At 50.0% G+C, this 24,135-nt stretch overlaps 2 protein-coding genes across 3 annotated transcripts; both read left to right on the forward strand.

The window, feature by feature from the left end:
- The first annotated feature begins 2,652 nt into the window (after positions 1 to 2,652).
- LOC140712675 (uncharacterized) lies at positions 2,653 to 7,249 on the forward strand. Of its 2 annotated transcripts, XM_073020267.1 has the most exons (3): positions 2,653 to 4,038; positions 5,071 to 5,450; positions 5,901 to 7,249. In XM_073020267.1, the coding sequence occupies exons 1-2, from the start codon at positions 3,677 to 3,679 to the stop codon at positions 5,405 to 5,407; spliced, it is 699 nt and encodes a 232-aa protein (XP_072876368.1). In that variant the 5' UTR covers positions 2,653 to 3,676; the 3' UTR covers positions 5,408 to 5,450; positions 5,901 to 7,249. The 2 variants fall into 2 exon arrangements, 1 of the variants encoding a protein (XP_072876368.1); XR_012094389.1 differs by lacking the exon at positions 2,653 to 4,038 and having other exon boundaries at positions 5,299 to 5,450; positions 5,587 to 6,179.
- A 4,286-nt stretch (positions 7,250 to 11,535) lies between these two features.
- Positions 11,536 to 15,207, forward strand: SP9 (Sp9 transcription factor). Its single transcript, XM_007965395.3, has 2 exons — positions 11,536 to 11,695; positions 12,701 to 15,207. Exons 1-2 carry the CDS (start codon positions 11,675 to 11,677, stop codon positions 14,135 to 14,137), a joined length of 1,458 nt encoding a protein of 485 aa, XP_007963586.2. The 5' UTR covers positions 11,536 to 11,674; the 3' UTR covers positions 14,138 to 15,207.
- Positions 15,208 to 24,135: the final 8,928 nt, after the last annotated feature.

Here is a 24,135-nt window from a genome sequence, read left to right on the forward strand (position 1 = left end):
GTCTCTACTAAAAGTAAACAAATAAATAAATTGCTGGGCAAGGTGACATGTTCCTGTAGTACCAGCCACCTGGGAAACTGAGATGGGAGGATCCATTGAGCCCGGAAGGTCAAGGGTACAGTGAGCTGTGATTGCACCACTGTTCTCCAGCCTGGGCAACAGAGTGAGACTTTGTCTCTAAATTAATTAATTAAACCTTTACATATAAAAGAATATCAGCTGAGGGCTGTGGTGTGCATCTGTAGTTGCAGCTACTGGGGAGGTTGAGGTAGGAGGATCCCTTGGGACCAGGAGTTTGAGCCTGTAGTGCATTATGATCCCACCTGTGAATAGCAACTGGAGTCTGTCCTGGAAAACGCAGTGGGACCCTGCCTCTTAAAAAAACAGGGTGGGGGTGGGGAGGGGGATATCAGAACAAATAATTTGCAAGGAAAGGAAAAGAGAGAGAATAACGTATAGATTAAAAGACACTTGGGAGGTATATTAACTAAATGCAATGTGTGCATGTTTAGATCTGATTTGAAAAAAAACAACTAAAAAATCATTTATGACACAACTGGGGAGACTTTAATGTGTTTAGATATATTATAGAATAACATGGTATTGGAGAATTTTTGGTGTTTTTTCTTTGACATTTGGATGCATACCATAATATTTACAAATAAAATAATATAATATCTGAAATTTGCCTCAAAAAAAGGAAGAGGGAAATGGATGGGATAGAGATGAAACAAGTTTGGCCATGAGCTGACAACTGTTGATACTGGGTGATGGAGATAGAAGGGCTCATTAAAATATTCTATTTCTAAATAAGTATTTGATTTTTTTTTTTTTTTCAATTTTCAGACAGGATCCTGCTCTGTCACCCAGTCTAGAGTGCAATCATGGCTCACTTCAGCTTCGACCTCCCAGGCTCAATCTATCTTCCCATGTCAGCCTCCCCAGTAGCTGGGACCACAGGCACACACAACCATGCTCAGCTAATTTTTGTATTTTTTATAGAGACAGGGTTTTACCATGTTGCCTAGGCTGGTCTCAGACTCCTGGGCTCAAGGGATCTGCCCTGCCTTGGCCTCCCAAAGTGCTGGGATTATAGGCTTGAGCCACTGTGCTCAGCAGGTCTTTTCTACAATAAAAGTTTTAAAAAAGATATCAGTAAGACTCACCTGGTAAAGTTATTGTGGGGATTAAATGAGATGCTGTGTGTAAAGCACTTGGCAGAATGCCTGGTATATAATAATTGCTCAATAAATATTAGCTATTATTTTTAGAGAGAAGGCCTCCTCTTCCCCTCCTGCAGAACTATGAAAGCCAGACCATGAAATGTGTGGCTGACTGGAGCAGCTAACCTTACTCCTTCCAAATCAGGCAGCTGCAGGCTGTCATTGCATTCATCCTCATCCAACCTTGCTTCTGTACTAGGCCCTGTGCTTCCCACACACACACTAAAATTCTGTTTTATAGCGGCTGTTGGCTTTGCCTTTAGTTTCACAGTAAGTTTTAGCTGGGAATGCTATTTCAGTGGAAAATGGAAGGCAGGAACTTTTTTAGCTCAACTATTAATAAGTATTGAGCACATTGTTAGGAATTTTCCTATATAGTTTTATTTAACCTTCACAACAATCCTTCAAAGTCAAAATTATTAGCTTCGTTTTAGAGAGGAGGAAAGACAAGTTTCAAGGCCTGCCCAAGGTCACAGGGCCTTAAAGTGGTGGGCCTTAATTCACACACAGCTCCTGAGACCTCCAAAGGGTTTGTGCTTACCCAGGAGCCCTGGCTATCAGCTCTCTTGCCTTTCTTTTCCTTATCCTAGCTTAAAAACAACTGCCATCCAGAAAAGGTTAAGTTGACATTCCTAATCAAAAGAGTCTGGACCAGGTGCAGTGGCTCATGCCTATAATCCCAGCACTTTGGGAGGCTGAGATGGGTGGATCACGAGGTCAGGAGTTCGAGACCAGCCTGGCCAAGATGGTGAAACCCCGACTCTACTAAAAATACAAAAAATTAGCTGGGCGTGGTGGTGGGCGCCTGTAATCCCAGCTTCTCCGGAGGCTGAGACAGGAGAATCACTTGAACCCGGGAGGCGGAGGTTGCAGTCAGCCGAGATCGGGTGGCTGCACTCCAGCTTGGGCAACAGGGTGAGAGTCTGTCTCAAAAAAAAAAAAAAAAAAAAATCTGACATCACGTTTATCTGTACTGTAGAGGCAGAGGCAGCACTGGTTTGCAGCCCAGTGGTAAGAGGTCTGCCCAACTGATGGGGAGAGTTACAGGTTTAGGAATAGCTTAGGCCGGTCAGAGGGGAGGCTCTGAATGTAGAAATAGAAAGAAAAAGGTTTTTGGGATTGCACTGACATTTGTGTTTCATTTCCCTCTTGTTCCAAATGCTATTCAACTTAAGGGAAGAAGAAAGCAGGGAGGGATACCTTATAGGAAAACTGTTCCATTCCGAAAATTAAAAACAGCCAGCTGCCATAAAATACCATGGGCCCTTATATTCAAACTTCAGCTGTAATTTCGTTGAGAGGTTGCAATGGCACCCTAAACTGTCAAATGATGAGTTGACCTCAGAATCCTGCTTACATAAAGCCGGACAATTCCATGCAAGGCGGGTATCTGGTTACAACTGAAGTTACTGGTTGTTTACGTCCGACTTGTCCGGGAATGGAGCAGAGAAAGAGGAACCAGAAGAAAGAGAAACTCGCGACAACAGAGTTGCCGAAAGAGAAGTGTTGGCGCCTCAAACTTGAGGATCAGCTTCTCGGGCCCCACTCCAAGGTGTCGTGGCGGTCGGGTTCTTTCCGCCGCCCCCCGGAAGATTCTCAGCTAACCCTTTCTCCGCCGAGACCCAGAGGCCCTCACTCTGACACCACTCCGGGAGCCAAGCTACTGTAAGGAGCTGATACCACCCCTCGCCGGCGCGAACTGCCCATCTCCCCAGACCCGCCCACCCCCTGCTGCGCATCCCTAACGTTCTAGCCCGGCGAAGGTCCTCTTAAATTAGGAAACAATAGCTATTTAGGAAGAAGGGCAAATAACCCGCGCTCTGCGCGCCCAATCGTGGAATTCTTGGGAGTTCCCCGCGGGCAAGGAACTCTGCTGCTCCCGGCAGCTGCGGAAGAGAAGAGGGAGCCTGCGTGCTGGGGCAGGGGCGTCGCGAACTTGGGGCAACCCACTTCCAGGGCCCCGCCCCCGCTTTCCCGCCTGCCGGGGACCCGCCGAATGGGGAACCACCCTCCTCCCTGAGGCAAATTTGGAAGGGGAGGGGTCCAGGAGCGGTAGAGCCGGGGCACCAAGCGCCAGATTCTGCCGCTCAGAAGTCGGGGGCAGTCCCCAGTCCCGCCTCAGGCCCCCGCGCTCACAGTGCGCTCCGCCAAGGGCGCGGTGTCACCGCCACGAAGTCTTTTACTTGCCCTTAAGGAGCCGGCCCTCGACCCCTTGCAGGGTGGAGATTCCTCCCATTCCCTCTTCCCCCCTCCCCCGGGTCAGCGAAGAGACGTGGAATTGAGCTGGAGCGATGATTCCGCGAGCACTGTAATTACGCACACACTGAAATCTTCACCGTTGACTTAAGTTACTTGGCGCTGCGAGGGCTGGGGCCCTGCATATTGATTAAATGCAGCCTCTATTTACCTAAACAATAAATGTAGAGATTAGTAACGTTCACTTGATCACAATAATGGGATTGACAATTAAGGGGCAATGCATCCCAGATGTAGCGGAGCCTATGGGCTGCGTGCAGCGGGCAGAGGGCTTCTCGGAGAGGGGCGCTCGGGCAGTTGCGGCGGCGGAGGTGGTGCAGAGCAGGAAGCGGCGCGGAAGCACAGCGGGAGGCGGAGGGGGACGCCCATCCTCGTCAAGGTCGCCCACCCCGCCCGGGAGGCTCGAAACTGGCTTTGGGGTACCCGAATGCCCCGACTCCCAGGGAGACATCTGGAGCTCGGAGCCACCCTCCCTGCGGCGAGGGCACCTGCCTCAAGGCGGTCTCACTTGCCGATGCCTGGCTGGGAAGGAGGATGGACGCCGCTGGCATGTGCCCTGGTAAGTGTGTCTGTTTGTCATCAGTGTACATTCTGCATGTGGCAACGGGGCGAAGGGGAGGAGCACGTGTCTAAAGTGCACGGAGCCTTCCTCTACCCCTGTGTATATACCCTTCAGTCAATGTTCCAAGAAGCGGGTCAGGGCGGAGGGTATCCTTCTGGATCTGGAAGGGCGTGGGTTTGACATCGGTGGGTGTGACGGGAAAGTCCAGCCTGTCAGGGTTGGGCTCTACAGTGGCCGAAATCAAGAAAGCATGGACGTGTCGGCCCAGGGCTGGCCTGTTTCCGGATATGTCACAGGGGTGCTTCGGTCCTCGAGGGGAGTCTTACGATCTTTTTTTCTCACCCTCTCACTGAACTGTAGGGTTCTGAGAAGAGGTTCTAGGAAGGAGAGGGCTGAAAGGAACTAACTTAGAAAAGAACCCAGGAGAGTGGAACATGGGGTAATAAAAGACAGATGAGCACAGTTGGGTGTGTGTGCGAAATCATGATCCACCTGGAAGGGGTTCCAAGCCCTGGACTGCCATCGCATACTGGCTGCAAAAGACACACGCATGTTGCTTCTCTGATATTTCCCTCTTCTCTCTGAGCCCCATTATCAACCTGGAAGGCTTCTCATTCCACATTTAGACACAAACAAAAGGATTTGTCCCAGACACTCAAGAACAAGCCAGGACGAAGCCCTTTCCCGCCAAACCACGAAGGCCGGGAAATAAACAGCGCCTGCCCAGGCTCTGGGCGCGCGAGCCCGAGAGAGGACTTGGGTGGGAAGAGGCTCTAGAAGATCGGAAGGAGGGAGAGAGAGGTGGGGGAGAAGCTTGGAAAGAGAAGAGGGAGGAGGAAGAGGAGGGACCAGCAAGGCAGAGTGGGACCTGGGGTTCTGTTATAACCGCCCTTCCCCGCCCACGGTCTTTCCATCCCCTGTTCCCCTCCCCCATTTCAGAGCTGAAGGCCGACTGTGGGAGGAGGAGGTTAAACAAAGGGAATCCTCCTCCTCTGGGACGGGTGAAGTGCGTTTGTCCTCTCCTTGCAGGCACTGGAAAAACTGGCAGGAATTTCCTTGTCGTGAGAAGACGGACGAGTGTGTCTGCAGTCGAGGAGACAACTACAAACAGACTTTGGGCAGGGAATGCGGGCGGGCGGGGGTGGGGGTGGGGGCGGGGGCCAGCTTTGATCGCTCCAGCTCTGTTGTAATTTTGTCTTCGCCAGATAGATTAGCTGGAACCGCCAGCCCTAGCTTGGAGTTCCGTTCCACGGAGTACCCTCCCTCCCCACCCCCCGCGTCATCTCGCGCCTGGAGCCGGGTCGCCGCTCCTTCCGAAGTCTCGCTGCAAACTTCAAGGGCTGATGGTTCTGTGTTCCTGACGTAATTAGGAGGCCACGCAGCTCTCCAGCACTCCGTTAAACAAATATGTAAGTCGTCCTCCCTCTCTCTGGGGACAGACTCTAGGGAAGGAGGCAGCTGGGCCCGCTCCGGGTGGTGTCCTTGGCTAGCGGAGTGGCGTCGCTGTGACCTTCCGCCGCCCCTCGGGGCCTTGGTCTTTCTAAGCTCTTCCTTAGGAAGCCGAGAGAGAGAGGCAGAGAACGTGCACCTCGCCACCCACCGGACAAGCTGAGAGGACCTTGTCTTTGCTTGAAAAGTTTTCTAGATAAATCGCTCGGGTGGTTCTAAGCTATGATGAACCAGAGGCTGGGCCCGGTTCTTCTCCAGAACAGCGTGTGGATGTAAAGGAGATGAAATCGTCCTCTCCCACTGCTTTCTTTTTCTTCCCCATATAAATCAGTCATATAATTCATTCGCATTGTTTAAGGTACATTGATCAATCTAATGGCTTGTAATAGGCTCCTAATTGCCACTTGCAGAATCCTGCAGGCTCACATTTGAACAGGGAAGGTTCCAGGCAAGTCCACCTTAAGCTTGAGTTTGGGCGATTACAGAACCCAGGAAGAAAGTCTAGATGGCACAGTCACTCCGGTCTCAGTTCTACAGGGGAGGGAAGAAAGGGGGTGTTAGTGGGGATATTTGCTGTTCATTTTTCCCCCAATCTCCCTTCCAAATCTGTCACGATTAATGAGCAAAGCCCATGCCACAATTTATAGATTATTGTGGACTTAGGATCATTTTGTTGATATCAGACAAGAAACTTTCCTTACTTGCATCCTTGTGTCTGTATTTACAGTAAAAACTTCCTTAGTCACAAACGGATATGCATTTAGCCATACCTTTTCTTTTTACTTACTTATTTTTAATAAAGCAACATCAGGAGTTGTGATAGGAAATAACATGGGGGAGGGTGTGTTAAAGGGAAGGAAGGAGAAGCCAATCTTTATATCCCAGGGTGTCCTGGAGGTATGCCTACACTCCTGTTTAACATCTTGTGGTTGTAGTGCCTTCTCCAAGCCCTGGATAGAGGAGGAAAGAGTTGGAAGCCTCCTCAAATCTGCCTATGAAAGGGTAACACTGAGGAAACTGGTACCCTGGCTAGGAGAAACTGAGTAATGATCAAAATCCTGGCTCTGGCTTTTCTTGATATTAGTTCAGGTATATGTGAAAAGATTGCTTTAATGTCTCCAAAGGTGGTTCCATTAGAGTTGGCTGAGACAATACATGTGCATCATTTTGGAAGAGATGCTCTTAAAAAGAAGAAAGTGACTACAGAATACCACATTTGCTTAGGTCTAAGACCCTTCTTTGGTAGTTGGTGAGGGAGGGAGGAAAGTAAAACCCCAAGCTGAATAGGCCCCCCATAGTTTCTGAGTGATGCAGTAAACAAATCTATGATGCTTGTTGAATAATCTTCCAATAATTGCAGTCATTAAAATCATCACACAGTCTACAGTCACCTTCCTTCCTTTGACACACCAGTCTTTCCCTTAATTGTTAATGCATTTTGGGCTCAGATAAACAGATCGAGGCAAGCTTAAAATATATGGCCCAGATACATCTAACAGCAGAAAATTAGTTGTGTAACAAACGTTTGGACTATACTTAATAGACTAGGGGTTTTCAATTTCTTCAGTAGACCCTACAGAGGCAAGAAAGATTTGCATCTTCTACCACTGCTAAATAGCAGTGACGCCTCTGAGATACAAAAAAAAGAAAAGATGAAAGTCCCATTGGCCTATTGAATCTTCCTTGCTCTTTCATTTGCAAGGGTTGGGCTGGAATTAGGACATTATAGAACAAATATTAAAGGAAAGCTCAACAGAAACTGTGGGAGAGTTCCTCAATTTTTAATTAATTTTCTCCATCCATTTGATCTCAACAACTGGTGCTTTAAAAAATATAAATATGTGTTAACTATAAAAGATTCCCCGCTAATCAAAGGCTGTATTTCATTTTCACCAACCGCTGACAAGACTCCAACTGTGGAAAGGATTCACCCAACTCAACAGGCACTATGGACCTTCCTGGGCTTCCTTCTTCCTTGCTCATGGCAGGCAACATTGGTACACAAGGGCAGCTTTTTCTTTTTTTAACTCAAGTTATTAATGTATCTCTGCAACTCCCACACCGTGCTGACCTGATAATCACTGCTCTAGTGAAGATCATGCAAATGAAAAGCATAATTAATTGCACAAATCATTTAAAAAGGAGTGCTGTGGCTTAGCAAATAAATAAAGGCAGTAGGGAGGACAGGTCAGATAAATGCTTTTTATAGGCTGGGCTCCCTTCACCCCCAACCCCTCCTCCTAGTCCAGGTGGTCCAGACTTTGACTGCAGCCAGCCTGGCCAAGGCAAGCACCTTCCGTTCCTCCTCCCGCAGTGCCTCCCCTTCAACCATATTCCGGAGTCCCCCCAACTCCACCTCACCCCACCCCAACCTCACCCCACCCCAGTGGTGTATATCCGCTGCTAAACTCTGTGCTAGGTCAAAGCTCCGGGGAGACTGGGCAGTCACTTAATATTTAACCAGCTACTATATCTAGTTATTCAGAAAATAACTGGTCCTCCCAGTCGCCACTATGTTTTCTGCGCATCAGGGAGAAGCATTTTATCTGTGGCTTAGGAGGTCCAATCCTTCCTATCAGCGCTAATGACCGAATTGTTTCCCTGGCTTTGCCTTCTAAACACAGCAACTTGAGCAGTTGCTCAGATCAAAGCTCCCGGGAGAGCCTAGATGGGAGAAAAAATATTTGTTCAAAGGAAGTGAACTCTTCCCTTTAATTACCCTATTCTTCTTTATTAGGATTCGTATTGAATTTTTTTGCAAAAAAATTATGTTGATTTAACCATAGTGTATTTATGATGTAAATATATTCCAAGATGAAAACGTCACGGATCAATTGTAAAGGACCCGGATACATAATTTTAAAAAATCAGTTTCAGTGTATATGAGGTTCTCACCCCACTTTCGCTGCTCAGTCAGATTTGTTTATGCAGAATCGACATTTAATAGTGCTAATTGCACTCCAGTTAAATTGCCCTGATTGCAGAAAGGGAAGCAATTTTCGTGCTCTCTGTCTGGGTTTGGAAGAAATTGTTTTATATTCACCTCTTTATAAAGAAGTGGAGATAAGGCACCGGGGCCTTTGCACAAATTGCACTTAGGGGCTGACTGGCAGCATTCAGGCGCTATAATAGAGCATTATTTGGCCGTTTTGAATAATGTAAAGCGTTTGCTGAAAGCTATTCTCCTGAAAATTGCTTTAACTTTTAAAAGGGTGATGATTCACTCCAAACCAGGCCTTTGTTACATTGTCATTATTTCCCCAAATGTTTTAACAGTCAGCTCAACACTTTAGCATAACACATTGATCTTTGTTTAAAAACTAGATTTTTTAGAGGATGAAAAAAATCTGTCAGACGAAAAAAATCTGGACTTCCTCCGAAAGATTTCCTTGGGGCCCCACCTTAGAGTTGAAGTGGCCCGGGTGTTTGCCTGCGTTCGTTTGGAAGATTTCCCTAACTTTTATTGTGATGCAGACGCGTGTATCTAAAGGAATATGCGAGTGCCCACGTCTAGAATCTGACAGCTGGAACTACGGGAAAACGGCGGGAGGGGGAGGGGAGGGGACCCGAGGGGAGGAGGAGAAGAGGAAGGCGAGCAGGGCGCCAGAGCCCGAGGTGTCTGGAGAACTGTTTTAAATGGTTGGCTTGAAAATGTCACTAGTGCTAAGTGGCTTTTCGGATTGTCTTATTTATTACTTTGTCAGGTTTCCTTAAGGAGAGGGTGTGTTGGGGGTGGGGGAGGAGGTGGACGGGGGAAATCTTGGCGTTTCTCCTCCCCGGGCTGCACAGGGTGAGTCGGAAACGCCTCGTTGCCACTTAACAATCCCTCTATTAGTAAATCTACGCGGAGACTCTATGGGAAGCCGAGAACCACTGTCTTCTTCCAGGGCAGAAGTCACCTGTTGGGAACGGCCCCCGGGTCCCCCTGCTGGGCTTTCCGGCTCGTCTAGGCGGTCTGATTTCTTCTCAACCCTCCATCCCGCGTCCCCCAGGGACTTTTCACACCTCCCCACCCCCATTTCCACTAGAGTCTCCCAGGGCACAGCACTTCATTGACAGCCACACGAGCCTTCTCGTTCTCTTCTCCTCTGTCCCTTCTCTTTCTCTGTCATAATTTCCTTGGTGCTTTCGCCACCTTAAACAAAAAAGAGAAAAAAATAAAAGAAGAAGAAAAAAAAACATTCTGAGCCAAAGTATTTTAACAGGAATCCAAGAAAGCGACCCTTATAGCCCTCCCCACCCACGGAGTGCGCCAAGACGCACCCAGGCTCCATCACAGGGCCGAGAGCAGTGCCACTCTGGTCGTACTTTTAGGTCAAGAGATCTTGCAAAACAGGAGAGAAAACACGGGTGGCACAGTTCCACATCCTTGTCATTTGCACCCGCTCCGCGACAACTCATCGTTTGCACTCGAGGGTTTGGGGTTGGTAGTTTAATTTATTTTTTTCCTAAGAAGTAGGGTGTGGGTTTGGTGGGGAGTGTGCTATGTTAAAACCAGCGCCCAGGTCTGCCCTAGGGCGCTGGTATTTCTGGTTCAAAAACAGCTTCTGGTTACCCTGGAGAAGAAAGAGAAAGCGGGGCCCAGAAGAGAAAAACAAGCAGTTCAGCGGTTCCTGGGGGACTCGAAGACGCACCCTGGTCTGTTTGAGGACACCTCTTTTCACACTGACAAGGTCCAGGGAGGACTTCAGGATGCTTCCAGCCTGCAAAATGTGGGGGCGCCCACGTGTGGCCTGGACCTCCGCCTTCCCGGGTGAAAATCCTGGAGAGATTTCTCGGGCACGTCCGTGAAAGCAGGGCACTAAGGGGGACTCCACCTCTTAACACGGCGCACTTGCCTTACAGACGAGACTCTAGGCCTTGGCAGTCTGGAGTGGGAGTGGGCTGGAGCTGGGACAAGAAAATTCCACTCCAGGATGAAACGCGACATGCAAATCTTCACCGGGTTAAACAAACAGCCGAGCAAGCTGCAGCTTCAGCGGAGGTGGAGGTGGGGGCGGACGCCACTCGCGCCGGTCTCTGTTTCCAAAGTTGTTACAATGTGAAAATAAGCGGCTTCGTGCAGCGTGTTGTATGGGCTGATGCCTCCCACCCCCACGCCAGCCCCCAGCAAAACCCGGCAGATAATCAGCACATCCCACTGTTTAGTCATATTTGACAACTGGGTTAACCTGGTATCTTAGCGCTGGCGAAACCGTACAAAGGGTGCCCTCAATTACCACCAGAAGCCTCTAGCGTGAGTGGCACTTGTATTACCCCCCGGGTCAGAGGCCAGAGCGACAATTAGGAAGTCACTTACACCGCTGGGGGGAAATGGCGGGATGCAGCAGGCTCCAGGCCCTCCCAACAAATCTGTGGATGTAGATCTGTACAGAGAGGCCTATTTCGCTCCTCTCAGAGGAACTGTCCCTTCGTGCCCCCTCCCCAGTATAACTGTGAGAGTAACATTGAATCTCGTGGAATAAGGAATTGGGTAGAAGACACACGAAAATGATTTAAAAAAAAAAAAATCCCAAGCAAGAATGATAGATATAAGCTGAAGTTGTGTTCTGTAGGCAAGAGCCTGGACACACAAAGTGAGGGCTGACATTTCCGTCTCCACTTGGGCCCTGCTGGTGCGGGCTGTGCCTGGGTGTCTCCTCCTCTCCTGCCTCCTTTCCTACAAGTGGGGAGTCGAGTAGGACTGTCAGCCCTAACTTGCAACATCTCGGGGTGGTTTGTGTGTGTGTGTGGGGGGGGTGCTTGTGGCCCGGTTTCATTGGTACTTAAACCTGGCTTGGTGCGTGTGTGCAAATTTTTAATTGCACTGTAATTTCTTCAGTCCCCAGCCCGCCCTCGCCCCCCACCCAAGTATCCCCCCTACTCTCCCCCACCCCCGCCGCCCTAGCTAGCCGACTTGACTGGCACGCGCCGGGAGCCCTGGCCCGGGCCCCTCGGCGCGTCTGATTGGCTGCGGGGCAGCTCCCGTCTGCTCTGCCTGCGCCCTCATTGGGTGAGAGGCGCAGCCAGCGGCACTTCAAAGCGGGTGCTCCTCGCACTTAGGCTGAGTTTAGCCGGCGGGAGCCCGGAGTCCGCTCGGCGCGAGCGCGGGGACGCGGGAGCCGCGCGGGACCCAAGCAGTTTTTCCGAGCAGCCGCCAGGCTCAGCCCCGCTCCCAGCCTCGCTGCGCAGCCAGAGACCTGCTATGGCCACGTCTATACTCGGGGTAAGTCGCAAGCGCGGCAATGCATTTGCTTGTTTTAACCAGAGTAATTTTTCGTTATGGCTTCTGGGGTCTGCGGCTCCCGAGAAACTGTTGCTGCTGGACTGCAGCTTCAGCTTCTATTAGCACTTGCCACATTTCTGGGACTGATTTTTTCCCAAGTTTTTGGAACCCAGCAGATGCCTTTGCAAGAAAAGGCCTTCTTAATGAAGTCCTTTTTTACTTGGTTTCAAAGAAAAGCTAGAGGTTTCTTTTCTTCCCCTCGTGATTTATACCCCACCCCCCGCCTTGCTTTGGGGATTTTTTTTGCAATTATGCGACAGTGGTGTTTCCAGAAAACAGTCTTAATCGTTTTGCAGTCCATCTAGTCACGCTAATAAATATTTACATTTCCGCGGCTCCCCAGTTCGCCCGTGACTTTGAAAATACGTCTCTGGCCGCTTATCCTTGGATTGTTGTTTTCATAATCGCTGTGTTTGTGTGTGTGTAAACTTTAAAACCAAACGTTTTCTATTAAAAAAGAAAAGTCAAGTCGTAGCCACCCTGGGAGTGCTGCAAGTTTCGCCCCGTCCCTGGCTGCTGTTTCGGTCGCCTCCGCCCTCGCCCAGTGTTTGTTGTCTCTGGTCTCTGTGTTTACCTTCGCGCGTCACCCCGAAGGGCGACTTGGGGTCTTCTGGGAGAGGAGCCGGTTTACCGCGACAACCCAAGTCCGGTTGTAGTCAGGGTTGCAGCGACTGAGGCGGGGAACACGGAGGCATCTTTGATTTACAGCCTCAGCGAAGAGCAACTTTCCGGCCCCCGGACCTTCGCCGCGGTGATGGCCACTGTCCCGCGCCCGGTGCGGTGACTCTTCCGCGGGCGCGTGGGGAGGAGGCGCGAGGCGGGGAGCTAGGGCCCCCCCCGGGAGCAGCCGCAGGGGACGAGGCTGCTCACGGGTGCACTTTCTTTCTTCCCCACTTCCTCCTGCCCTCCTCCTCCTTGCTCCCTCCCCCATCCTACCCACTTTAGGAAGAGCCGCGCTTCGGAACGACCCCGTTGGCCATGCTAGCGGCGACCTGCAACAAGATCGGCAACACGAGCCCGCTGACGACGCTGCCGGAGTCGAGCGCCTTCGCCAAAGGCGGCTTTCACCCCTGGAAGCGCTCCTCGTCCAGCTGCAACCTCGGTTCCAGCCTCTCGGGCTTCGCGGTGGCCACCGGGGGCCGTGGCTCGGGCGGCCTGGCGGGCGGCTCGGGCGCCGCCAACAGCGCCTTCTGCCTGGCCTCCACGTCGCCCACGTCGTCCGCCTTCAGCAGCGACTACGGCGGCCTCTTCTCCAACTCGGCGGCTGCCGCGGCGGCAGCGGCCGGAGTGTCCCCGCAGGAGGCGGGTGGCCAGTCGGCCTTCATTTCCAAGGTGCACACGACGGCGGCCGACGGCCTGTACCCGCGCGTGGGCATGGCGCACCCGTACGAGTCGTGGTACAAGTCGGGCTTCCATTCGACGCTGGCGGCCGGCGAGGTGACCAACGGCGCGGCGTCGTCGTGGTGGGACGTGCACAGCAGCCCGGGGTCGTGGCTGGAAGTGCAGAACCCCGCTGGGGGGCTCCAGAGCTCGCTGCACTCGGGCGCCCCCCAGGCCTCGCTGCACTCGCAGCTGGGCACCTACAACCCCGACTTCAGTTCGCTCACGCACTCGGCCTTCAGCTCCACGGGTCTCGGCTCCTCCGCCGCCGCCGCCTCGCACCTGCTCTCCACCAGCCAGCACCTGCTGGCCCAGGACGGCTTCAAGCCGGTGTTGCCCTCCTATTCGGACTCCAGCGCCGCCGTGGCAGCCGCCGCCGCCAGCGCCATGATCTCGGGCGCCGCGGCCGCCGCCGCCGGGGGGAGCTCAGCACGCTCTGCCCGCCGCTACTCGGGCCGCGCCACCTGCGACTGCCCCAACTGCCAGGAGGCGGAGCGGCTGGGCCCGGCCGGGGCGAGCCTGCGGCGCAAGGGCCTGCACAGCTGCCACATCCCGGGCTGCGGCAAGGTGTACGGGAAGACGTCGCACCTGAAGGCGCACCTGCGCTGGCACACGGGCGAGCGGCCCTTCGTGTGCAACTGGCTCTTCTGTGGCAAGCGCTTCACGCGCTCGGACGAGCTGCAGCGGCACCTGCGGACTCACACGGGCGAGAAGCGCTTCGCCTGTCCTGTGTGCAACAAGCGCTTCATGCGCAGCGACCACCTGAGCAAACACATTAAGACGCACAACGGGGGCGGCGGGGGCAAAAAGGGCAGCGACAGTGACACGGACGCCAGCAACCTGGAGACGCCCCGTTCCGAGTCCCCCGACCTCATCCTGCATGACTCCGGCGTCAGTGCCGCCCGGGCGGCGGCGGCTGCAGCGGCTGCGGCGGCGGCGGCGGCGGCGGCGGCGGCCTCCTCGGGAGGCAAGGAAGCAGCGTCTGGCCCCAACGACTCTTAGAGGCCGGGCGAGAGGCGCGAGCACGCGAGCGAGTAGAGACACCGAGAACGAACGAGAGGTTCGGAGGGCGAGAGAGCGGGGGACGGGAGGGCAGGGGCTTCAGTGACGCCCCCGGGGCCCCGGCTGGACGCGAGGTGGAGCCGCTCAGGGTTCCCGGGCTGCGGTTCGCCCGCCGTGCGAGGAGCTCCCCTCGGCCTTCGGCGCCCGGATGAGAATCGAATGCGTGGTCCGGAAACAAAAGCGAACCATCCTCCGACACAAACACTTTAAAAACCGTACTCCCAGACGTACACATACACCGGAGACCTGCAACCACAAGCACGCACACTCGCGCGCGCACACACATACCACTCGCCCAAACTTCTCGAGCGAAGAGCAATACATAGAAAGGCTCCCTCTTTGCCCACTATCCACCTCCCTCCAACACCCGTCTCTTTCCTTTTCTCAAAAACAAGTCACCACCCAGCAAAGGACTGTCAGAACATTTGAAAACAAACGGGACCGATAAAAACACCCTTTGTGTGGATTATATTATATATAAAATGCTCCAAGTCCTGCCTGATGTCTACTTACAATGAGACTTTTCCTAAAAAAGGAAGCATCGAAAGGCTTAAGGTGAGAAATTAAACTGGAAGTCTAGCGACAGTTTCTCTGTATTTCATAACATCTGTATAAATAGGGTTCAAAATATTGTGTTCTCTTTTATTTTCTTGTAAATGTTCATTCGAATAGAGTTTTTTTGGGTGAATCCCTGAAATTCAGGGAGTTTTTTTAATTTTCTGATGCACTTTGTGGAAGTCAGTATATATGTAAAAGATATTTAAAATGTTGAGTTATCATTTCACTCACAAACACGTAAGTTAAGGTCATCTAAAGAAATTAAATGCGTTTATCTGTATGAAGAAAATCTTGACATCATATTTTCATTTTGGTATTATTAAAGGACTCTGAACAATACATTTCCTTTTTTAAAAATCCTGTTTCCCCCTCAGTAACCTTTTCGTGGGTCGATATTTTTTTTTTTCGGTTGGGAAAAAATTCCCTTAATGTTAGTTGTAGGTAATGTAAAGTTTATGTGGGTTATAAAAGCCATACTACATATACGTTTTTGAGAAGTCAAAATTATTTATTTGTATATCAACAGCATAAATTAAATTGGGTTATAAGGACGTGTAGTTGCATTGCTTAATGTGAAGGCTCTCAAAAGGTGACATTTTAAAACTCTGGAGCACCTAAAAAATGCTAAGGTCCTTAGCAGCTTTAACTGAGGAGGTGCCTAAACCTCTGGGAGGCGTCAGAGAAAATTCTGGTGGGTTTGTTTGTTTTTAAAAAGTGATTTAAAAACAATCTGTGAAAGGAAAACGCTTTTAAAAAAGAAGTCTTTAGCTCCCAAGGCCCTGTATGTTGGAAGGCAACTCAAGGGAATAAATCGCTAGAGTCAATACCCCGGAAAAGACATTTCATGCCTAAATGAAAATCTTGTTAAATGTTATTAATTTTGACTTAGAGCACACAGCAGCCCCCTGTGCCTTGTATTCCCTTATTAGGGATTCATGTCTTATCAAATATCTAATTAATCTCCTAGACATCATTTGTTCTGGCCAACTTTATCTCAGCTGGTCCGCGGGGAAAACTCCAAATATTCTCTGTGACAAAGCTCCCTTGAAGATCTTTTTAATTGTCTAAATTAACTGCACCAAATTTGCATGTCAAACGGTAAAGGGCAACCTGAGATAAAATGTAAACGTTTTAAAAGCCCCCAAACTAAGCACTTGATTTGATAACTAGGCTTTTTAATGTTATGGAAGACAACTGCTCCTTTCCTTTTCAAAGACGGCTGATCTATGCAAATAGTGAATTGGAAATGCCTAGGTCCCCGCGCCGTCAAATGGCCCTCGCAGGTTATTTGAATATCAGTGGCGCTGCTTCTGAAAAGGTTCAAGGATGCTCTCTGACTTCTTTGTGATTACTCAGTGCGGCGTCTTATTCTGAAGAAAAAAACTCGGGAATAATTAAAGGCTGGGATCAGGCCTGGGAACACATTTGGGACAGGAATCTCATTTAGACAGTCTCTTTCAAAATAAGGCACAGTTAAATTGACCAGAAGGCAATTATTGAAATGAAAATTATTTTCACTCTCTTTGTCTTCTGACCACCAACTTAACAGCCCCAGTTTAAAAGAGGGAGAAAAGAGGGAGAGACAAAAAGAAAATTGGTAAATGAGATAATTTCGCAATTCGAAAAAATTTTAATTTAGAAAATAAAGTACATATTTACAGAATAAAAATATTTCTAAAAGACTTCCCACACAAGAGGAAATACAAGCGAAGTCAGCACCAACATAATTTTTTTTTCCCATTTTTGATTACTGTCCACCTTGGGAATTTGAGCGAAGGTTTTGATTTTTAGGAAAGAAAAAATAAATTATTGTTATTAACAATCATCAAAATGTTTTCTCGGAAACTGTTCTGAAACACCAAGTCGCAAAGTAGCGATAAAACAGAACGAAGTTCCCCAGCAGGGAGTTTGCAGCGTGACATTCAATGGCTTCTTCCTTCTCCTTCTTGAGCTCCCCGCAGCCAGGCTGCCCCGCTCTTCTTCCTGGAGTTTTTCTTCACTTTGGCCTTTTTCTCTCCCCGATCAAGCTGTTCATAACCGGGAGCCCCCCACTCCCTAAGCGCCTCTGGTCGGGGGATGGTCTTCTGGAGAGCCGGCTGGTAGGGGCGCGTTTCCTGGAGGGGCTTCGGGCCGCAGCACTGGAGGCCCAGAGGGTGCCTGGCGCGTTTGGGGGCCGCGGGCTGGCGGCGCGGGGTAAAGGGTGTGGTGGGTCTCCCCAGGAACGCGGGCGCCCGGGCGTCGGGCCCAAGCAGCTTTGTTTGTCGTTGATAATAAAGGCAGATCAAAGGGCCCGGCTGTGCAGGTCCCGCTGGCCGCGCGGCTCCCTCCGCAGGCCAGTGATCAAGGCCTGTGAGCGCTGCCTCTGCCCCGCGGGTCAGCGGACGTCCATCACCCAGGCTCCTGGGAGCGGCGGGCGGCTGCCCCGGCCCGAGCGTCCAGCCGGGAGACAGCAGCCCACGGAACCTGAGCCCAGAGGGAGCGGGGCCCCGGGGTCTGGGGCCCCGGCCGAAGCCAACAGGCGAAAAGAGGGCCTAGGCCCCCTGCCTGGCCTCCCCCCAGCCCTAGGCGCCCTTGGGGGCACGGGGAACCTTGACTTGAGCGGGTGGCGACCGGCCGGCCGGGGTTGACCAAATTGGAGACAGAGCGCGTGGGAGGCGAGAGCTCCCCAGTTAGAACACGAGTTCGGTCCCCAATTGCGGTGGGTCCGCGCCTCCCCAGGGCCACCTCGGGGCTCTAGAGGCCTGTGCCTCTCTGGCTCAGGGGCCAGAAGGAGCTGGAGGCGGTGGCCAAGGGCCCAAACTCAGAGGTGGGTAGCGGCCTGGAGGTCCGCGCGGGCGGGGGCCGCGGCCTGGGGGCACAGAGTCGCGCCCGGGCCCGGGTGAGGGCAGTGCGATTTCGAGTCCCCCAGTTTCCCTGGCGTTTCCTGTCCCATAGCTTGCAGCGCAACAGAGGAACGAAAAGCAAATTTTCCTCCGCCCTGCGCTCACCCAGCCACGATCCGCACCATCCTCTGGCGTTTCCTTTTCTGACACCAGTTTTCTCCCCTTGGAATGAACTGGATTCTACCTGACAAGGAAAAAGAAAAAGAAAAGAAAGAGATTTTCTTTCCTCGAGGAGGGAAACAACATTATTTTTACGAGATTAGATTGTGCACCTGAATGGTGTGTCTGGACCTTCCGTCAAATGGTTACAAGTCGTGTAAAATTGAATTTCTTTTTATTCGGATGGAAACTTTATTTATTTTAACTCTAATCTTATTTGCATCTATTATCTGTATTCACCAAGGCTCTCTTCCACTACAAAAATGCAGATGAAGTAAATCTCACATAAATCCCGCCCATTTGTGTAATTGGTATACTAAGTGTTTATTTTAAGTGAGAATAATTTAGCTACAAATTTTCTTAAGGAATAACATTCTTAACACATTAAAAAAACTGAAAACTCTGATTTGCTTTTATGTTTGACAGTAGCTCTTGATTCCCATAAGAGGAGCTTGGCGAGTGCGGCTCGCTGGCGCCACCTAGAGCTCCGAGGCGGGAAGGCCGCCGCCTGCCCGGCTTGCGGCTGTCAGCGTGTGGAGACCGGCTTTTGCCGCGAGCAGCAGCAACCAAGCGGATCCTGCGAAGAAACGCGAGGGTTTGCGTTCCAGCGGGGAACGAACCCTGCTATTGGGGGTGGGGAGCACTACTTGGCATTGGCTTTTGGGCAAAAGGGTCGTTTCTGGAACGTGCTAACTGAAAATCCAAACAAAACAAAGTAAGGACCGGTTGGCCCTGGTCTTAGAATTGTCGCATTTAACATCCTTTTCAAGGCAACTTCAGGGTCTTCCAACTTAAAGTTGAGAGCGCTGAAGCGTTGTCGGCAGCGACGTGGACCCCAGGATGTGGGGATCCAGCTGTGGACGCAGACCCCTACGACTCTGCATCCGCGGCTCCCGGCCCGCAAGGCCCGCGTGGACTATCCGGGGCCAGCTGGAACCAGGCGGATTCAAACAGGTCACCAAACCATCCCACCCTACCACCCTCCCGTGGACAATCAGGGAGGCCAGGGACCCGCTGCTTTCGCAGACTCAACCCGAGGCGGGCCAGAGCAGCCTTCTGCCTCGCATTTGTCCTCCGGCGGACACCCCAGCCCGAGTGGGGCGCGGGGGGCCGGCTGGGCAGTCAGGAGCCGGGTCGGGCGTGCAGGGCCCCCGAGGGCGGCGAGAAGCCCCCAGATGCCCAGCTCCAGGCCTCCCCGAAAGGTGCGCACATCCTCCCGGAGCAAAACGACCCCTTTTGTCCTCTCCTTTTCCCTTTGAAACCCAAATCTGAAATCGGGTAACAGTTGGGCGCGTTGGCCAATTTTCTCTCCTCTCAGTGCATCGTCCTACCCCCGCCGCCCCTTTCCGTCCTCTTCCAGTCCACTGTCTCCCTGACCCCAACCCGTCTTCGGACTACGTGGAGTGACTTCCTCCTCCTCCATTTTTGTGCCCCCCACCTCCCCAGCGCATATTTATTGTATTTTAATTTTAAAAGCGACACCTTCAAACCCTGCGCCCGAGGCGGCGGAGGCGCCGTCACCCGCAGCCACGAAAGCCTGGCCAGGGCGCCTGGGTGCCGGGCTCCCTGAACTCGCGCCGGGGAACAGCAGCGCGTTTCCGGGGACTCGCAGCCACCTTTGCGGCGGGTAACTCGGCTGGGTTTGTATTTGCTGTTTTAATACAAACCCCGCCACACTGCCTATTTCAAATATGTGCTAATTACTACTTGGATAGCAGGGCGCAAAGTCCTTGTCCATTTCCCAGTACAAAGTAGGTTGCTAGAAAATTTGAAATTGCCTTTCAGCCTAAAGCTGCCTTACCTGAATGTCATAATTACAGTAATTATGTACATCCAAATTACATGCTAATTAAATTAGAATCAAATCGTTCTAAATCGAAATCAAATGAGGTAGTGAAGAATTAATCAATGACAACATAAATAGAGAGCTTCCTTCAGAGATATTTATTGTAACGATACAAGGAGGAATTTGATCTGAAAAAGTCACCTGTTTGTTTACTTTCAAATTAGTAATCAGTTATTATCCCTTCTCCATAATTTTAACCGTTCACTGTTATTTACCCCCCACCCTTCCCAGACGCTGGAGTGTATAGAAATATGTATGAGGTAAATATATACAGACATGCCTCCCCCATATATTGTTGACATAAATATAGACTGTGTGTTTGCAACTCCAGTTAAGGAAAGGGTTTCAGAATGTCCGTGGGGACACGTCCCTCCAGGGCCGGCTGTCGAGGACCCGGAAAACCACAACCCCTAAGAGTTCCAGTTTTTCCAAGACCCTTATACTCTCTTCCTTTAGAATTTCACACTGGGGATTTTGCATTGTTTTGCCTGCGTGTAACGATTTCAGGGTGATTCATTTATTTATAAAGGAAATGCAAAGTGACAGGGTGTCTCCCCCAGTCCACATTCTGCTTGCAGATTGCTGACGAAAGTTGATATCTTCATGTTTGCCCCAAGAGCTTCATAAAGCGCCCTCTTCACCTGTGGAGCGCGAGCGACCAGAACAATTCGCTCGCTTTCCTAACTGCTGAAGGCGAGTCCGACCCGCACGGGGGACTGCGCCCGAGTCCCGGCAAGCTTAGGCGGGGACTGGCAGGGCCCTTGGCGGGCGGGCCCCCAGCGGAAAGGCCTGAGAATTGCTTCTAGGGGGTGGCTTGGGCCAACGGGGGGCCAGGGAGCCGCACAGAGGGCCGGCCCCGACCATTCCCCGCCGCACCTTGTGGGTCGGGTGTCGGGCGGCCTCCTGGCGCCCGAGGCGCATCTGCTAGGAAGGGTGTGCGCCCCCTCATTCTCGGCCTCCCCATTTCGGTTTGGGGTGTTTTCGCAAGGTTGCCAAACGCGCATCCAGAGAAGGAAACCACCAGAGCACGCAGAGGGGCGTCGCCTCGAGATGGGAAGGGGCGACCCCAGCCAGGATTCATCCCGTCACCCTACCCCACCCCCCATTCTGGCTTCCTTTAGGTTTAGGGCGACGTCCTCCTGGGAAGCCCTTCTCTATCAGTCCAGGAACCCTCGGACCTCCACTTCTGTCCACCCCCTCGCAAAGCCCTTCAAGCCGGAGGGACTGGAGAAAGGCGACTCTGGGGCAGCTTGGGCCGGAGGGTGCGTTTCTTTTCATTCCAGGCAGCTCTCCGCGTTCATCTCGCACATCTTCGTCATTATTGTTACATTCTGGGCATTCTGGGGGTGATGTTAAGTGTGGCGTGAAGGGAGGAGAAAGGGGGAAGGTGCTGTGGAGTTACCTCTTCCTTTCCCGTCATCAGGAACCGGATTTTAGGAGCCTCGATCAGGTAGGAGAGCTCTCAGCAGCCCCCGCTTTCCCAAACCTTAGTTTCCCTGGTCTGACTTGTTCCTCACAACTTTTTAAAGGCCTTTTGCCTTTTGATCAGAGAATGCTCCCAAGGCCTGCAGGTATTGCATGCTTTTATCTCTTTTCAAGAAATGACAACTATAGTAGAGGTTTTCTTTTTCAGAAAACCTAAATAAGATTTTTAAATATCATTCAGCTGCTGAAGCTAAAAGTGCTACTTTCTTCCTGGTCTTAGGACCGGAGTGTGGAGCTGCGGCCCTCCGGAGCCGCCTCCACCAGCGTCTTGGCCCAGTGGTCATTAGTTAAGGAGAAGAGTGAAAATGGCTCAGGTGGATTTTGAACTGTTTGAGCTTCAATGCCAAAGCATACCAAATGTTCAGTGATTAAAACTGGGAAACGCCTGCTCCCAGCAGCGTGGAATGATTTGATTCACTATGAGCAAGCAGTCTCACGGAAGAATAGCAAGAAAGGTCTCTTCAAGCCTTTCGGATGAAAAGCTTTCCTAAGATTACAGCCCTATGGTTCAAAACAAGATCTCCGCTTCATAATGCAAGGTAAGCAGACCTGCCACTATGCTGCAGAAACCTCTGCCCATTTTGGCCTTTATTAAAATAAATTATGACTAATTTACCACGGAGACGTTCAGATAAACAAGTTCTAACCTAGCAACTTGATATTTCTTGGTTATTTATAAATCGACAGCACCTCCTACAGGAATTAATTTGCTAGTGTTATGTTAAATGTTAGGTTAGGAGAAAAGTCCCTGCGGAGGCAGAGGGAGAAATGCCTCCAAAATGTGTCCTATGCGCGTGCAGTTCCAGGCTCATGGATAAATAAGAAACGTGTAAGTCTGCCAAGATTTCTTTAAGGGAACTTCTCTATTAAGGTAAGAATGACAAATTTCACCAGGCTGGTCTTCTAAAAAATATCCCCGTTGAGGACTTTTGTTTGGGTTCTTAAGTCATAGATTCATTAAACGTGGAGTTTTAGGTACTGAGAGGAATCTCTACACATACTAAACATTCCTTTTATTATGAGGTTTATCTTATGAGGTTCATCTCCTTGGTTTCTACCTTATATTTCAAAAAGCAAAAGTAGAATTACATGTCCAATATTTTTATTTTAAAAGTAACTTCCAATTATTTTCCCCATCAATAGGGTATGTGGAACACATTAGCTAAGCCTCTTGAAAGCTGTTTGTTATCATGGTATGATTTTGTGTGAAAATGCCTCTCTTCAGTTTTTAAGTTTACAAAGTTAGAATGGTAGTTCATTAGGGCTGTGGAGCACCCTTGGGTGACCAAGGCTGAAAGCCAGACAGAAAATCAACATCTTCCATAACTACATGGAAATTTTTTTCTCAGAATTAGATGGGTAAAAATATTGGAGCTTTTGGCAGTACTTTCTAGTTTCTCAATCCTAACAATAAGGATAATTAAATCAGAGACTAAAAAAATCTCAGTCACTTTATCAAGTTAAAAGTGGACCACATTGGCCAGGCATGGTGGTTCACGCCTATAATCCCAGCACTTTGGGAGGCTGAGGCAGGCAGATTGCTTGAGCTCTGGAGTTCAAGACCAGCCTGAGCAACCTCATCTGCATTAAAAAAGTGGACCACGGTGTGTGAGTCAAATGAGAAAAGTGTAAGAAATAACATATTTAATTCATTTTTAATTACAGGAGGCATTTCAGCATTTCTCTTCATGAATACTATATTGCTTCAGAAACCCTTTAAGGTAGTATGGCATAGGTTTTGACATTATAAAAATTATAAAGTCTAAAAAGGCAGAAGATAGAAAATAATCACTGCAACACTGATGAACTCAAGGTGTAAATTAGCAGTCTTTATCAACTTCAAATGCATGCTTTTTTTTTTTTTTTTTTTTTTTTTTTTTAGTGAAGGGATCTTTGAGCTGCGCTATAAGTTATTAAACAATACTGTGGAAGGAATTCAAGTTCCTCCCCCCTTCGTCTTAAAAATCTAAATAATCAAGGGTTGTTTACCTCTTCACTTAGTTTTTCTTAGAGGACATTTGTTTGTGTGTGTGCACAGACAAGGCAAAGACATATATATCAGATGATGTGGTTTTACTTCTTTAAAATGTTACTCTCTTGCAGAATTTATGAAATTGTGACTGCCAACTATCGAAACCATCTAATCAATATTTGTTTTGTATTAATTAGCAGATGGTTAAAAAATATAGAACACTGATAACAAAAATACTTGTGTCCAAGATGTGAAGTTTTTTGGAACTGTGTTACTTGTGATTTCTACCAGTTCTTTCTATAGTTTTTCCCCTACCATATCCTTTGAAACACAAGGGAAAATTTGCAGCTAAATTTGAATATGCCTTATATACCTATACTGGTGAAATATCAAAGTAGTTTGTTTCATTTGAAAATCTACCCCCTGCCCCCCCGCCGCCGACCACTGGCAGGATCAACCAGGTATGAAGTAAAATCTTTAACAGTTGTAAGACAGTAATAGAAGGGCCATTTGTGGAAGGCAGAATAATAGTCCCTCATAGATGTACATATCCTAACCCCTGGAACCTGTGAATATGTTACATCACGAAGAAAAGGGGAATTAAAGTTGCAGATAGAATTAACATTGATCTTACAATTGGGAGATTATTGCATGATTCTTCAGGTGGGCCCGATGTAATCACAAGACAAAATTGGAAGAGGGATGCAGAATGTCAAAGTGTCAGAATGATTAGATTTGAGAAGGACTTGACTCCTCTTTGTTAGCTTTGAAAATGGAGGAAGGGGGCCAGGAGGCAAGAAATGCAGGCAGCATCTAGAAGCTGGAACAGGCAAGCAAACATATTTTCCCCTTGAGCCTCTAGAAGAAACACAATTCTACTGACATCTTGACTTTAGCCCAGTGAGACCCATGTCAAACTTCTGACCTCTAGAACCGTTAAGCTAATACAGTTGGATTGTTTTTTGTTTTGTTTTGTTTTTGAGATGGGAGTCTTGCTCCATCACCCAGGCTGGAGTGCAGTGACGTGATCTTGGCT

This window comes from Chlorocebus sabaeus, chromosome 10 (assembly GCF_047675955.1).
Source record: "Chlorocebus sabaeus isolate Y175 chromosome 10, mChlSab1.0.hap1, whole genome shotgun sequence".
In the NCBI taxonomy this organism is placed as follows: domain Eukaryota; kingdom Metazoa; phylum Chordata; class Mammalia; order Primates; family Cercopithecidae; genus Chlorocebus; species Chlorocebus sabaeus.

Coding starts and splice junctions, on each gene's coding strand:
- LOC140712675 (XM_073020267.1), top strand. CDS start 3,677: ATGGGATTGACAATTAAGGGGCAATGCATCCCAGATGTAGCGGAGCCT. Junction 4,039..5,070: donor CGCCGCTGGCATGTGCCCTG/GTAAGTGTGTCT, acceptor CTCTCCTTGCAG/GCACTGGAAAAACTGGCAGG.
- SP9 (XM_007965395.3), top strand. CDS start 11,675: ATGGCCACGTCTATACTCGGG. Junction 11,696..12,700: donor TGGCCACGTCTATACTCGGG/GTAAGTCGCAAG, acceptor TACCCACTTTAG/GAAGAGCCGCGCTTCGGAAC.